Here is a 16,917-nt window from a genome sequence, read left to right as displayed (position 1 = left end):
ATACTAAAATCTAATGCAACTTTGACTATATTTTTCACTTAAGGCAACTTATCAAGACTAGACAATGAAAGCAACAAAGTACAGCTGAAGCAATTAGTTGATTCATCGGTTGTCAGAATTAATGTTCAACTGCTTTGATAATTAATTAATCATTCAAGTAATTATTTAAGCAAAATCTCAGCTTCAAACTTCACAAATGTGAATATTGGCTTACTCCTATGATGTTAAACAATTAGGGCTGCAACTAATTATTTTCATTAATTAATGGATTAATCGATTAAATGGCTGATTATTTTCTTGATTAATTACCAGAAAATTGTGAAAAAACAACTCTTACATGTTCCCATTTCAAGTTTGTGTGTTCAAATCTCTTGTTTTGTTCGCCCAACAGTCCAAAACCCAAAGAGTTTCAGTTCGATAACATAGAAGACGAAGAAAAAGAGGAAATATTCACCTTTGAGAAGCTGGAACCCTTGGGTTTTTGCCATTTTGTGTCAAAATTACTGAAAATGATGGATCAATCAGCTAAACTGCTGTCAAATTTCTGTCGATCTGCTAATCGACTAAGCAGATCAACAACTAATTATTGGAGCTCTAAACTGAACCTTCTAGGTTGTTGACTGGTGGTCAATCAAAACAAGCTCTATGAATATGTGAACTTGAGCTTTGGGAAACTGAAACGTTTCTTAATAATTTTCTGACATTTTATGGACCAAACAGCTGAGAAAATAACAACTAGATTAATCGATAATGACATTAATTGTTAGCTGCAGCCCCAAAAGTAAGATCAATCAAACTCTGAAGAAGAAATCCACACCAACTCCGAAAGAACAAGACAACTAAACCTCAGAGCTCAGACTGAAAGGGTTTCGCTAGACAAGCAACTCATCAGAAGCTCATTTGGCATATTGCTTATAAAAACAGCAATTAAAAACTTGGATGACATTCAGTTTAGAGTTAACACATACCTCTCATAAAAAAGAGAGCACTGCCCTAACATAACAGTATTAAGTTAAGCAATAAATAGGAGGTAGAGGTGTGAAAAGAGAAAACCTGCAAGCCACTCACAACTAACAAGGTCGGAATCTGCTGGATACAGTGACAGTGCCACCGTCAATTGGCCGCTGAAATGCTAACTTGTTAGACAGATGGGCCGTGGGACTGTTAGTTCTTTTTGAAACCAAACACAGAGCGGCATCACCATCAGCCTGCACGATACCACCAGGGTCATACTGACAGTGAGCCGCAGAACAGATGACACAGTGATGATAAGGCCTGTTCGCACATGCTGCCACTGCATGACAGCGCGTTACACAACAGAGCTCATTTGTGAGACCGTCTGAATGGGAGAGATGGCTCTTTTTTCTAAGTTTTAAGACTAAAAGATGGTCAACAAAAATAGAACTATACTTATTGCTGTGCTTAAGCCAAGTCTGCCTCAGGCCAAAGGGTAAAAGAAGAGAAAAAAAATATTGAAAAAAAAAGGTGTGTCCCCACTTACCTTAAATCCACCACACACCAAGCAGATGGCTATGATGGTTTTGGACACTGATGTGAGAGAGCTGCAGATGTGACAGGAGTCGGGATGTTCACTGGAGAGCGCTACCTTGTGTTTTTTACTCTCCTGTGAAGGACCCTGTGACTGTTCACTTATTGATTGTCTTTCAGTAGTTTGTGAGTGACCCTCACAAGTCGTGACTCTGCTTCTATCCCCCTTTGCTGACTCTTTTGTGAGGCCTGACGGGGCAGCATTGTCCTTAGTTGGAGCAGAGGGTTCATTGTCTTGGGGGCCAACATTTCCCTCTTGTAAAAGACTCCTAGGAGTGTCATAGAGATACCTAAGTGATGTTGGCACCTGGTACTCATGTCCAGGAACAGTGGGGCAAGTACAAGGGCTCAGGTCTTGAGCCAAATGGGGAGGCAAGCTGAAAACAGACCCAAAGTCCTCCCCAGGGGTTATATCCAGGCTGCCAGTGTAGGAGGAGAAACTTCCAGAGTAAGAGGAATGGCTTCCGGTGGCAATGCCGCTGTCAGATGAACTCTGACGGCCGATTTCCTGAAGCTGCCGGGGGGGCTTGGGTGCAGGCCGACTTCCAGCTCCCTGGCTGACGGAAAGCTTCTCGATGCTCTGTAGTGCCACCTTGGCGGCCACGTGGCCGACGTTTTCAGATGGAACGGACGCCGGTTCAGTCCAAATGGCCAGCCGGCTGCCAATACTGCAGTCCGACTGGCTGGTGTCTGAAGTGTCAGAAGAGCCGGATATGCTGCGGTCGTCTCCCCCAGCAGACGGGCAGTATGCGGACGAGGCTGCGAAGGAGGACAACATTAAAATAAAATTAATGAAATTTCATCAACAGAAAACACTGCTTTCATCAATATAGTATATTAAAGCATCAAAATATTTTTACACTTGTTTTTTCCTCAACCACTTCTCTCCCCAGTATTCATCACAAACATAAAACATTATTAAACGCCAGTTAATACTCTTCGCGGGGAAGAGGGCTCAATGAATGATTACGGTTGCTTTGGGATAATTATGCAATCAAAGATACACATTTAGAGCAGAAAGATCTGTGAAATAGGAAAACTTTTTAGGAGCAGTTTCACTTGTTTTTTTTCTACTTTAATCTGAGCACAGAATTAAAGTATTATTTTATACCTGTGCTGCTCCTGTGAGAGAGCATACTCAGTCGTTTCTCCAGCTCCTGAGCTTCGTGGTTCAACTTCTCCTCCGAATTGGTCTGACTGGCACTAGGATCTGTCAGAGAGAGCATCTGAACAATAAGTTCACCCACAACTCATATTGTAGCCTGAGAAATCACCATAATCATAAAAAAACAACAACAATCACCTCCTACAGGGGCTGGGAAACATCAGACTAACTAGTGATGAGTTAAGTTCAGTAAGTCTTGCTACTGTCGCTGAGATATGGGATCAAAAGTGACGCAGCTGAGCGTTTCTTACTGCGGTGACACAGCTGTGATAACACATTCAGCTATTCCAGAGAAACAAGAAGGGACACTTTAAACCACAAGGGTCTCACTCATCTGTATGTGGCATCATGAAAATAAAATTTCATTGACATGAATAAACAGTAGAACAACAAACACTTTGCTACGAGCGGTGTGTAGTATTTTTTTGGTCTGTTAGTGTGACAGAGCATTGGACGGGCAGAGAAAAGGGTCACACAGGGGAACACCTTGCAGCATTTGTGCAACACTACTGGGTTTATTAATAGCGCTGCCACATGGCTCTGTTGGTACGCGCTCTGCTGCTGGTGGCTAAAGATTGTTGGTGCTGTGCAAGGATCTAATGTACCTTGGACCCCCAAGGTCAACTCTAACGCTGGATCGATTTTTTTTTTTTTTTTAATCTATCTGAGCGTGCAATATTAATGGGATAAATGTACCAAACTGTGCCTTAACTCTAAATGGTGAAGATCATGTCCTACATGTGGAGTATTGACCTGCAGTATACAAAGTGTCCTCAAATTAAAAATTAATACACTGGGACAAACTATCAGATGACTTCAGAGAGACTTGCCACTGGTGTCCGTTGTCTCATGTAGTAATACGTTTGAGAGCCTGTCACTATCAAGGAAGACAGAGTGCTGTGTGTCCTGTTGGTGTTTACCAAGATGTACATCTTACAAACCTCACAACTGCAGATATTCTCGATTGAAAAACTGATTAGGCAGCAACGTATCTCAAGAATCCAAATTGATTTACTTTTCAGGTAATGTATTTGGCCCCCTTACTGCAATGTAATTTAGACAAAGTAAAATTTCATTCAGAATTTTTATGTTTAACATTTCAAAAATTGTTGATTTTGAATTTCTTCTCTTTCCTTTTGAACTTCTATCTCAAATTAGAAGACTACAGCTATTTGTCCCCCTGTTGTGTACCAAGAAGTACAACATACAAACATCAGGAGGCATAGATTCCCTGGATGCAAACAGTTCCTCTCAAGAATCCAAAGAGATATAACTTCACATTTTCAGGAAATGAATTTGGCCAAAGATGACCTACTTACTGCAGTCTGGTGTAGAGGTCAACCCACCATCAGCATTGGTAAGATTCAAACCAAGATTTGACAGTTTAAACCTTAAAATTTCAATGTTTAATGTTTAAAATGTTTGTACAAACATTTAAATGTGTAAAAATAAATGCTTCATATTTGTAACCACACTTAATATTTGTAAAATCTAGCCACAATGTTGTTCATTATAACTTTTTGTGTCATGATAAAAACATGATTTCCTCTTAATATGACAAAAACATGAGAACATTTGTTATTGATGGCAGTTCTGCATCGCTGTAGTGTTTTGGTGGTTTTTGAATTGAAGGCTGTGTGTTGCATATAAATAAAATTGCACCAAGTGTACCTGCGGCATCATAAACACAACAAACTGATAAAGACATTACACGTGGCTTGTCCTGGCTGCATCCAAATAGAAAAAAAAAGGTTTTATACTGCCCCTACTAGTGCTTAAAAGCTGTAAAAAAATGAAATTAAACGTTTACCGCAGCATCCCAACTACCTGCTGCTGCTTGACTATCAGCTGACAGAGATTCACCATTGTTCCTGCTGCCACATATGCCACCTGCACTCCATTTAAGCAGGTTTCCCTGCCATTGCCAATGTGTAACAAGCAGCATGCCAGCACGACCAAATGCAGTGCAGCCAAAGAGATCAAAAAGGCATGCATCTTGTGTAATACATGCTTAACTGCCAGGTGTTGTAGCCTATCACACTCAACTGTATTTTTGCGCCTCGCTCATTCCACCTAAGCCTCAGTAACGCCTCCTCCCCTTCAACCAAGTTAGGATTCTTTGGCTCTAGTAGCTGGCAAAGATGGCACTGAGCTGTAAACAGGTTTCAAAAATGTTTTGCTATAGTTATGAGATAAGGAATCAAAACTAAATAAATTGACAGTGACAGCACTTAGTGGACAACAGAAAGTTCCTGGAAATATACCTTAAACTAGCGCGATAACCAATAAATGTCAAATCTTAGTTTAAACCTGATAAATTATCTTTCCACGTTTCAAGGTAAACATTGTAATGATTAAATGTAAAATGGGCTCCATGTGAATGAAGTTTGTATCCCCAAGACTAAACAGAGACCAGATAGAGGTGGAAATGCTACAGCACGCAAGGCTAACAAACGTATAACTGAGCCTGGGAACGTCACGGCAATCAATCAAAAGAGTGACTACCAGAGAGGCAGAGAGATTTAGTCTGTAGCTATGTAGGACAGACACACCAGACAAGGACTTTGAAGTGAACTGCAAGTGAGAACCAGAGACACAATTCAGGGCTGCACCGAGGAATAAGATAGTATAAGATGAGAGAAATAGGAGGGAATAGTGGAGTGGTGGGTGACCAAGTATGCAATGAAGGGGGGGAGGCAGCAGTGGAATCCTGTGGATGAGGTTACATACATGCCCGGAGTGATTAGGAGGCTTTGGCTGCTCTGCTTGTGTGAACTGTGACTTTGACCCCTTGCTCCCCCCTCCAACATCCTCCCTGCTATTTATTCTACTACGTGCAACAATAATAGGAGCATGAGCTCAACCTGCGAGTGAGCGGCGAGATGTGTGAGAACCAGAATATCGACAAACCCCCACAGCTGCCCGCTCTGCTTTACTGTTGAGTTGCAGACTGGGTGAGAAGATTTTTTAAAAATGCTAGTGTGGAAAAATCATAGGTGTTATAGTGGACCGCGGGAGAGCAGATAATGGCTTTAGTAATATTAGATCTAGAATGCAAATGTGTTACAATAACAGAAAATAATAATAACAGAAATAGCAGAAGTCACATAAATAAGATACAGTGATGAGACCGTTTTCTTGTAAGAATCTTTGTATCTGAAACCATTTCAACTATTTTTATTTTTTGGACTGTATATGGTGGATACAGAGACATAGAAGATTTGAAAATAAGAGTTTGAAGACACTTGTGTACATGACATGGGCCTTAGCATGCTGATTAACTAGGTATATGGTTCCTGCATTCCTTTTTCCAGGTGACAGGTTAGAGTTTATAGTTTATTTTAAATTTATAGCTGCAATAACACTTTTTTTGGCACTTTGGGACTGTGGAAACAAGCTGCCGTTTGGTGCTGGGCAGGTAGTATATAGTTGCAACCCCTGCATCTGGAAATTACATACGGGTGGTGACACTGAACCAAAACATTACATTTTGGTCTCTAAATGCCAAAGGATATTGAAAATTTCCATCACACTGCTCCGTAAAAGCCTAAGAGATCATCTTCAAATTGCGTCTTTATCTGATCGGTACTTCAAACCCCAAAGATATTCTGTTTGCCATCACATACAATAAAGAAAAGCTGAAAATCTTCACAATTGAGAGGCTGGTACCAGAAATAGTTTGGCATAGAGAAATGACTAATGATTAATTGGTTATCAAAATTGTTGGGGATTATTTTCTTTTAATCTTCTTTCAGCACTGAAATTAAATAAACAATAGTAATGTCTTTTAAAGTAGGTCATGCACTTAAAAAAAAGAAAAAAAAAAAAAACACACACAATGGGATTGCAGCAGCGCAGGAGAATACATGAGCAAAGGGTGGACAGGCCGGAGCTTGATGCTCATTATACGGATAAACCTCTGTGTTACAGACTAAGTATTGCAGTATTGCACCCAATGAACTCCTCGGTCATTTACACTTAGTCATTTAGTTTTAAAATATTTGCAAATGGAGATCATGATGTTCACATATGAGGTGTAACATTTAATTAGTGCGCTTGGCTTCTTTGACACAATGAAATCCTGGCAGACAACCCTGCTGTATCAATAGTACCAAAAACAAAACAAAAAAAACAACCTAATGGCTATTTGGAGGTTTCCCATCGAACAGTTCACCCACCAGTAGCACTTCACGCTCAACTATACATAGGTGACAACTGAATTTGCTGCCTCAGTTATTACGGTAGTTATCCTCTTACCGATGTCTGAGGTGACCCTAAGCTGTACATTCACCACAGTACACTTAGGTCAGGAGTTTCACTGAAATTAGAAATTGCTACAGGAGGATTACCCAATTACATAAAAACAGCTGTCAGTCATAATGTAGTCCCATCAAAGCACATCCATCCACAGAGCAATCCTCTGACTCATTCTGCCAAAAATGGTTGGATTCCAGGAAGGCAGCACACCTCACAGCTATGATAAATCCCTGGAAGAACGGGAGGGTAGCCATGCAGGGCTTGCTACAATTATAATTGCAAGTGTTGACTGAAGTGTTTTCACATACTCCTTGGCAACAGTAGAGCTATTATTTATCCAAATAAGCATCACATAGAGATGCTTATTCTCACTTTAAATAATAGTAATTACAACTGAACCTTCCCTGTCTGTGTAGATTTCTCATGTGCAGTAGGTTTTCCAGTCCTTTCCAGCTAAGCAGCATTAAATGCCTCTGGTACTGACCTGGCAAAACTGGCCGCAGTCCAAAAGGGCCTCTGGTGGGGGAAATGCCTCTGACGATGCAGTCGAATAGAAAGCTGATCTGCTCGCTCTCAGCAGATGAGAGCAGAAAAACACCGGCCCCTGTGGAAAGCAGACTTTATTAGCTTCATGTTATTTTCTGCAGCACTGAAATATACAATGCCAGGCCAAATGTACTGTAATTAGTAAAATTTTACTCTACAGGTACAAATGACTAAGACAGTTATCACAAGATGGGCTGGGTATCATTTGAAATTCTTCAGTAAGAGTATCTGATATCTAGTAGGGATGCAACTAAAGATTATTTTCATTATCAATAAATCCATTCTTTGTTTGGACTAAAAATAGTGAAAAATGTCTAACTTCTTTTTAACAAAGGCAGCCAACCAAGCAACTGTATAAGCTGTGCCTAAACAAAATACAGTGTCAAACTGTGATTTAAAACAAGAACTATATGATCACAGAATAAGTAAACAAAGAATACTAATGCGTCCAATCAATCATTGCTAACTTTTGATAACTGTTAATGAGGTTTGATACCCAGCCTTAGTCACGGTTGCTGTTATAAATTTCACTAAAAAAAAAAAGTAATTTCCTTTTTATGGCTGCAAATTTGTCTTTCACTTTGATGTATACTGTCATCAAAGAGGATATAATGATGTAGAGGTCAGAGGTCATGCTCTCCAGCTGTCCCTTGACCTCCCTCTGACGATACAACTGGCTGTCCATTACAAGGTGCCACCAATAAAAGGGTCGTTGTGTCACCCTGTCCCTGAGACCACCCATCTCAAAGCTGGCCTCAATCACATTCCCAACACTCCCCTGGCCATGAACGGGGTCAAAGATCAGCAGCAAAGTCTGCTCAGATGTCTGCACCAGTCGAAACTGAAGATGTATTGCTTGCTTAGCATTGCTATAATATGGATCTGATTAAGAAGTATCTCACTCAGAATTCGCTGTGGCAGATGAATCAGCATCTGATTCTACCCAGTTTAGAATCAGATGCTGAATTCAATCACTTCATACCTTCTTTTTGTGAGGATACACGTTCAACATGTTGTGCTTTTGACAGCAGGTGAGTGGACATCAGGTGCACTGCCAATGGCTAGAGTACAAAAAAAACCCCACAAAAGCAAAACAAAGAACAGGTGGCAGGGCTTGTTTAGTTTAAAACAAGATAAAGATTCTGTGTATGAACAAAAACAACTCAAGTTGAACCTTCTGGTCTCTCCTCTAAAAAGTGATAAAACACATCATCCATACAAAGTAGCAAAAAACATTAAATTACATTCAGTAAGTGTAAATTAGCTTGAATCTTCACAGGCACGGAGAGCCTAGGCTGGCCTTTTTATTTTTACAACAGCAAAGTCATCCATGCACACAAACATTAAAGGGATAGTTTGTTATACACTGTACTATGCTTTCTATTCACAAGTGAGACAAACTCCTAGATGTCTAAAGAACCAGTGGCAGCTTCTCTCAAAGCCACTGAACACTGCCTTCATCTTCACTTGCATTTTTTCCTCAATAGTAAAAGTACCTTTATAAATACATTTTAACTACGTGTAGTTTAATTCTCCCCAAAATTACCCCCCCCCCAAAAAAAAAATAACAAGAAAAAAAAACTATCCCCTTCGCAGTACTGAAAGAGCGCTAATTACTCTGAAATTATTGTCTTTAAAAGCAGCACAAACACAACAGGTAAATGTAGCAACAAAAACACAACACTGACATATTATCACCATATCATCATTATCAAATTGTTGTGGCAAAAATGTCAGCAAACCATTATCTTTTCAAGCATCCAGCAATATTGGCATTAATTTGGAGTCTTGTTTGTGTCCAGCTGATGAATGCAAGTCCAATATTCACTCTCTTTTTAGCTCTGTTTGGGTCTCCACCAACTCCTTAAGTAAATCTAGCTCTTTAGGCGCAAAATGCTCCACAACATTCACCAGCTAGTTTTTAACTATGTCAGCCATTTTGACGGGACAGGTAGCCACAGTAGGTTTTAAGGCTTTTTCACCGCAGACAGCTGCCTGCTGCGACTGAAAACAAGGCCGATGACTGAGTCAGTGGGAGTGAACCAAAACACTAAAAAGGTGCAGGACTGAAAACCAAAACAGCAAACAGAAAAAAAAACTAAAAACCTACATAGAGCGAAGGGAAACTGGAATCAGGTGATAATTCTCTATGGTTTCATCACAATGAAAAAGCCCTTTCACATGACAATGGATCAAATGACCAATTGTAAATAAAGAATACTGATTAGTGACTCTGTCATGTTTGAGGAAATGTATCATTCTGATCATTCAAGAACCCAAGAAACAGTTTGTCAAGTAAGGCTGCAACTAACAATTATTTTCATAATCCATTAATATGCTGACTATTTTTTCAATTTCTAAAGTAATCATTTATTCTGTAAAATGTCTATGAATTGTGAAAAACGTCCACCAAAACTACATTGGGCTCTTGTTTTGTGTGATCAACAGTCCAAAACCAAAAAGATATTCAGTTTACATTGACATATAACAAAGAAAAGGAGCAAATCCTCAAATTCGACAAACTGGATCCAGGTAATGTTTGGCATTTTTATTTGATAAATTACTTGATTAAGGATTATTTAATGATTGAATTGAATGATTTATCAATCTAGTTTTTAGAGTTTGTTCAGTTTCATATTAAGATTTTAATTATTTATTTTTAATTCTATTTTAATATCTAGTGCTTTGAGTTTCCTGTTTGTTTTATTTTGTGACTCTTGACTTGATTGCTCCAATTTCCCATTGGCATTACTAAAGCATCTATCTAATTGTTTTTTCAATTTGTTGATTATACACGCATAAATCCTCGCCATCACACTTTGGTTAATTGGTTCGCATTTCCTACGGGAAAACTAGAAACACTGAGGATGAATTATCTAATAGGATGTGGACAAAAGGTCAGACAAATGTACAGTTCTACAGCTGCTTCAGCCAGAAGTGAGCGGTCCAACACCATTACACCATTTCTCCCTTTGCTGGGGATAAACTGTGCCGAGAGATTACATGTCGCAGGAATGCACGCCCTTCAAGACGCAAACACTTAGATGCACCTTCATGTTGACATTCCTGTAACTTTTTTCTTTTTTTGATATCAAAGTAATAGTGATGTCTGACCTTCTTCATATTATGTGAGATCCACTGCTGAAGAGTTAATGGAGCTAAATAAATCACACATCACAATGTCAAGTGTCATGTTTCCAGTGGGGTCATCGTGTGTCCGTGACGCTCTGATGTCTCTGGCATTCCCCTCGTGTCTGTGTCTGTCCCCTCCAGGTGTTGACATACGGTCGCCTCTACTTTAATGGTTTCATGTCTATTCCAAGATGTAAACTGCAGTTTACCATATCACAGTGACACACACAGCTATGAGTGTTATAACTGAGCTTGGGGATAACTCATATTCCTTAGGAACAACTTTTGGACTTGTCTGGAGTGATGCATGACCCTGATTTTTGGGCTCAGCAGGGCTGATCCTGCATGGACTGAATAATTTCCTCCAGCAGGTCTCTGGAGAGTCTGGAGGTCTTGTTGCCTTGAAGCAGCTGTTTTTTTAATACCCTATGTACTGAGTCAGAGAACAAAACACTATAAACAGATAAGAACAAGTGATAAAAAGTTTACTGCCTTTTACATCATATGGTTTCCATTACTCAGCTATACAAATCAGATTAACAAATAACAGCCAACTATTTCGATTTTAAAACTAATATTTGGACTTGCTTGAACTCACTACACCTGTCCAAAAGTATGTGGACACCCAAATATCATATCCATGATTTGTTATTTTTGAATATCACCTTCCATAACCATGGACATTGATATGCTGCTATGATAGCCTCCACACAACTGGAAAGGCTTACTAAAAGGTTTTAGAACCTTGCTGCAGAGATTTGCTCCCATGCAGCCACAAAAGCATTAGTGAGGTCCATCACTGTTGTTGTGTGATAAGACCTAGCTTGCACTTAACTTTCCAGGCAATTTCCTCCAAAACCAAACTCAGAAAACGATGTCGTCATGGGCTTTCCCCAAAGCCTTCCCCAAACTTCCGCCACAAAGTTGGAAATCACGAATGTCTCAAAATAGTCGACCAGTCCGTGCATCAGTTGAGAAGACCTGCGTTAACTCATCACATGTTTTTTTTAAAGCTGCCTCACAGTACACAGAGCAATGCAGGAGCAGTCTGAAAATCAAAAGCAGGTACATTGTGGCAGGTTCTGAACTTTACAAACCAATTATTGTTTTAAAATAACTGAACCAAAAAAATTACTGTGACAGAAGTAGACATGGGGGATGGAAACGGAGGGCAGCACAATGCAGGATGGTGTGAGGCAGCGTGACTCACTTCTGCTGGCTGCTCCAATACTCTGAGCTCCAGTGTCCGGCTGACAGTCCTGTCAGCAGCCCAGCAGAAGAGTCAAGCCGCGGCCTGGTAGGATTTCATAACTGAGCTATGACTAAGACGCCAACTTTGACTATCTTTGACTGTTGGAAGTTTGATGTTTTCACAGGTTGATGATGAGCAACTTCAAATGTGAGTTTTTTTAGGTATAACATGAGAGTAGGAATATGGTGCTGGGGGATGCTGCGGGTGGCTGCTCTGCAGCTGATCTGAACTGACACTACATGTGCAGGTGAGTGACTGATTTATTTCTCCTATTTGTAGAAAAGTTGTAATGAAGAAGAGGCATCAGTAATAATGTTGACTGAGTAAAAAAAAAAAGGAAAAATATAAATAAGAAAAAGCATAAACCAACAAAACACAATAACCTGACAAATTAATATACCAAAGATGACACTGCCCCCTCCCCACTTAATTGTTTCTGGGAGGAAAATACACTACTAACAATAATAATCACACTAATAATCACAATAAACAACAAACTACCAGTTATGACTGCACTGGACTCCTGACTCCTCAGTTTGCCAATCACATGCCTCAGGTGAATTGAATAGCTTTAAGTAAAGGATAATTGGTTAAAACATCTGGCTTGAGCCACTCTAAGTGGTAGAAGTACAAATGCCAACTTGAGCAAACCAAACATACACACCAAGAAATCCAGGATCACTATGTCTACTAATACTTTATACATGCAGCCACAGTGTCACCAGGGGTACTTGAACCCATCTCATAAGGATGTTGGGGTATTTTGAACAAAAACATTTGGGAAACACTAGACTAAAATATAATAATTGTAGGCTGCAGCATTTAAGATCACCCTTCATTTAAACTAAGTGGATCTATGACAAATGACCACAGATAAAAGTTACAGGGTGTCCAGATACTTTTGCCGATATAGTGTAGCAAGGCAAAACAGGGAAAGTGAGCGCAGGAAATTCCAAATGGATCTTCTATTAGCCAGCAAAACACTTCCTCAACTCGGAATTGAAGACTAATGTGAAAAACTGAAAACCAATATTCCAGTGCCAAAAAAATTTAACAACTGCAGTGGAAAAACTAAGTTACAGGCCATTAGTTGCCCTATAAAAGTTACTATCACACACCTTTCACATAAAAGGCAGTTAAACAAGTACCTATTGAAAATCCTACAATCCTCTCGATGACATCTGCACATCTCATCCTTCTGACCATAAAAACACATCTGAAGTCTCTTTTTTTCTTTGTCTCATAAAACCCGACTGAGCATCTTTCTTAATGTGTCCGCCTGAGGGAGGCCAGATGCACGAGCAGATAGAGAGGAAAAAACCTCCAGTGACTCAGTTCAACCCACTAATCCTAACGTTGACACAGATGTTCTCCGTGCTGAGAGATGCCAGTTGGAAGTGGGAGCATTGCACACAGGAATCAGCACTGAAAACATCCACGATGGCATAATGATTTGAATCCATCCAACGTTCTGAGGGGTGGACTGAATCAAAAGGAACTAGATTTTATTATGCATCACAGCTTCTTTAAATATGAGCACCATAATACAAAAAAAAAAAAATACGACTTTTAAATATAATCCCACAACCGTATCTAGATTGTGACAAATTTTGTGTTCTTGGTTGGTGTCTTGTTTTTCCACACTTCATCAATTATTCCTCACCCTGACATTACAGACAACAACAGCATGATCAAAACTAATCACCCTCCAGTTTTGACGGGATGAGTTTTCATCCAAACAATCCTTAACTAAAAAACGGGCCCTGAAGGGAAATGAGACGCAGCCCGGAATGATCAATTGTCTCTGGACTGCAGGACCAAAACATTGTTTCTGCTTTCACAAGAAAAAGGTTTATATTTTGCACAAACCACATTACCATAGTGAAGGCAGAGCAACCTAATTATCAAAAATGAAGACTCAAACTTAGAAGGGTAGAACTTGTTTCCCTCTTCTAACTGGCTCTAAAACACGTTTTTAAATTCACAGTTGCATATGATATTATTGTACTGGGACAGTCACTGTACTGTGGAGGAGCCTCTCTTTCACAGACACTGTTGATTCAAAAAGGTACAAATGAATCATCTTGAATCCCAGCCAGAAATGATTTGGTGTGCTAGACAAATGATAGACATGAGGAAAACACGGCTCATATCATGATTTAAGGAGCAATTAGCTTGTAATGGTGCAACCCAATTTCTACCTAAGAGACATTACTGTCATGAGATGATGAAGATAGTGTTTAATGTGGTTGTACAGAGACTCTGTTAGTCTTATTTAACCTTGCTATTATTTATTTTTCTGTCTCAATTTTGCTACTAATGTTCCATTTTGTAATCCTCCCATTTTGTTAACCACTCACTGTTTTTGTGGTATTAAATGATTTAACTAAATGTACTAAATGTCCATTGCTCATTAATCTTATAACTGTTTTTATAGTTCCTTTAGTTCAGCCTAATGACCAATTATCTCGATGCGTTGAAGAACAATCTGCCAAACAAAATATAATTTTTATGGAGCCAGACGTAAGTTAAATAGCCAGTTTACCTAAACTTAAGACATCCAAATGTAGCATAGAAACAAAAATATAAGCAGCAATGAACTCACAGTAGCCACATCTTGTTCCTCCCTCAAACACAAATCCATTGGGTACAGGTCCATATCTGCGCAGGTCTGGAAGGTTCCAGTGGCCAATAATAACAGGAGGGATGTCCCGGGCCAGAGCCAGTAAGTTGTTGCACAAATGAAGAGTTGCAGGTCCGCTCTCCAACTTAGTCCCGGGTAAGACTCCAACACTGAATCTGTGAACTGAGCAAACAGAGAAGCTGGTAGAGCTATGAAGAAAATTGACGTTGTATTGACATTCACTGTAATGAGTTGTGCAGCAAAAGAAATGGTCAATGTACCAAGGAAAAATAGTTAATAGATGATTTTCATCTAGAACTTAGAAACTGGTTTTCACAACAGGCACTTTTACACGTCTCACATGAAATTATACACAGCACTCACATGGTCTTTATGCTAAGCTAAGCTAACCAACTGCTGGTCCTAGCTTTATATGTATCTCACAGACGTGAGAGTGGTATCGATCTCGTCAGCCAACTCTCAGCACAAAAACAAATAACTGTATTTTTCAAAATGTCACCATGTCATTGGAGTGAGCATCATTATATTGGTATTGACATTTGTTGTGAATTTTACGGTTCACTGTAGGACTGCACTTCGCTGAAGAACTTTGTAATCAAAATGTAAGAAGCTGGACAGTAAACACACTACCAAGATTATAGTCAGACTCCATCAGGAGTATAGTGCAGATTGAAAAGAACTGGAGTGACACTTTACAGTGGATTGAAAACACAATGTCTTTACATAATGATTACTTTGGCATGGATTTGATCACATTCACCAAAAAAAGAAGAAACAGATGCAAACAGGCTCAGGTCTAAAGCCCAATGCAATCAATTAAAGCCTGTCATTAACATCTGTTTACCCAAGTCTGTGCATTGTTGCTAATACAAAACCACGAAAATTGGATGTAAAATTAGACTTAAGCATAACAAATCTTAACAAAGATTTAGTGCTGTGTTTCTGCCTGGGAGGTTGGGGAATTTCATGCGTGGAGTTCCCAAGAAGCAAAAAGTCAAAGACGTTTACTGTGCTGAACAAACATGGCCAGATGAGACAGATGGAGGCCATGACGAGGAAATGTCGGCCAGTTGCGTCACGCCATCACTTACGTTAAGAAAGATTCATACGGTGTCACGCACGACAACAAAAGCTCCGCACACAGGCTGGCAGGTGACATTTCTGCTGGTTTGGACACACTCCACTCTGTGCCATTAAGCATCAGGCCACCCACACACACACACACACACACAAGGACAACACACAGTTTTATCTAAATCCCTCAGCACACGCACAAGCCTGAACAGACACAGGTGCATCTATAAAAGCAAACACACACACACATATATATTTTAACCTAAACAAATGCCAAATTAGGCACCATGTCCTCTTCCACACACTCAGGTCCCGTAACACTGTCATTAGTGACTGCTTTAAAATTCAGCTGGATTCCTGCCGCCAGCTGAACAGTCTAGTGCTATTAATAACTCCCATTTGTTTATCATTTATATAACTTACATATTAGATCCACACAGTATACTGTATACATGTCAATGAGTGTCTGCACTTGGTTACAAATTAACATTTTATTTCTATGGGCTCAGAACTTTGTTTTGGGTAGAAATACGAAGCAGATGACAGGATGACGACACAGTTGTAGTTTTTTAAAGGACAGTTGGTAGCCCTAATGTCTAATATATGAGTATTGTAAATTTCCAATTTGATCGCACAGCTCTATCAAATCAAATACAAGTGAACTTCTGTAGACCTACTGATGCACATGTCTTCATTAGAACTGTTTTTATCACTTAGAACAACTACATCAACAACTAACTGCATCTTGTGAAGTCAAAAAAAAAAAAACAATGATTAACAATTGCTGACAGATGCAACTTTCTGTCATTATGAAACCTAGGAGTTACTTTTGATCAGACTCAAACAATATATCAAGTCACTGTCTTGTTTTTCCAACTTCAACATTTTTCTAAATTATGCTCGTCTACCACACCTTGACTTAGTCAATTATTCATGCCTTTGATCCATCCAGGCTGTAATGTTGTTCTCGTGCCTAAATAAATCATCAGTGCAGAAACTGCTGCTTATCTAGAGCCACCCTTTATCCTGTGTCTGGCCTTCATTTCACTTTCTGCGGGTCAAATACAGGAGTGTATTCAAGGTTCCCACTCAAGACCCGTAGGGCTTTCATAAATCAAGCTCCAAGGACATCTGACCAGAGTAGTAGGGTAGGGTCGAGCTTTCCTGTTGTGGTCAACAGACCGTGCAATATTCCGAGGCTGGTTTCCATCCCCTTGTTCATATGCGCATTTTCAAATTGGAGAAGCATGAAATTCAGAATAAAATCCTCAAATAATCCCAATAAAGTTTTTACGCTGA

General features: G+C 39.6%; 1 protein-coding gene across 2 annotated transcripts in view; it reads right to left on the bottom strand.

Annotated features, from left to right (window-relative positions):
• The window catches only part of LOC120797618 (protein Dok-7-like), a 37,770-nt gene that overhangs the window by 17,900 nt on the left and 2,953 nt on the right, over window positions 1-16,917 (bottom strand). The window contains exons 4-7 of one of the 2 annotated variants that reach the window (XM_040141438.1): window positions 14,506-14,706; window positions 7,455-7,574; window positions 2,660-2,758; window positions 1,502-2,307 (exon numbers count right to left, since the gene is read on the bottom strand). In XM_040141438.1, coding sequence (XP_039997372.1) covers window positions 1,502-2,307; window positions 2,660-2,758; window positions 7,455-7,574; window positions 14,506-14,706 — 1,226 coding nt within the window. Of the gene's footprint in view, window positions 1-1,501; window positions 2,308-2,659; window positions 2,775-7,454; window positions 7,575-14,505; window positions 14,707-16,917 lie in introns of those variants that run through there. The other variant, XM_040141439.1, reaches the window with a different exon arrangement.

This window comes from Xiphias gladius, chromosome 12, assembly GCF_016859285.1.
Source record: "Xiphias gladius isolate SHS-SW01 ecotype Sanya breed wild chromosome 12, ASM1685928v1, whole genome shotgun sequence".
Lineage (NCBI taxonomy): Eukaryota > Metazoa > Chordata > Actinopteri > Istiophoriformes > Xiphiidae > Xiphias > Xiphias gladius.
Note: the sequence above shows the minus strand (reverse complement) of the source record. Positions and strands in the feature narration are given on the sequence as shown.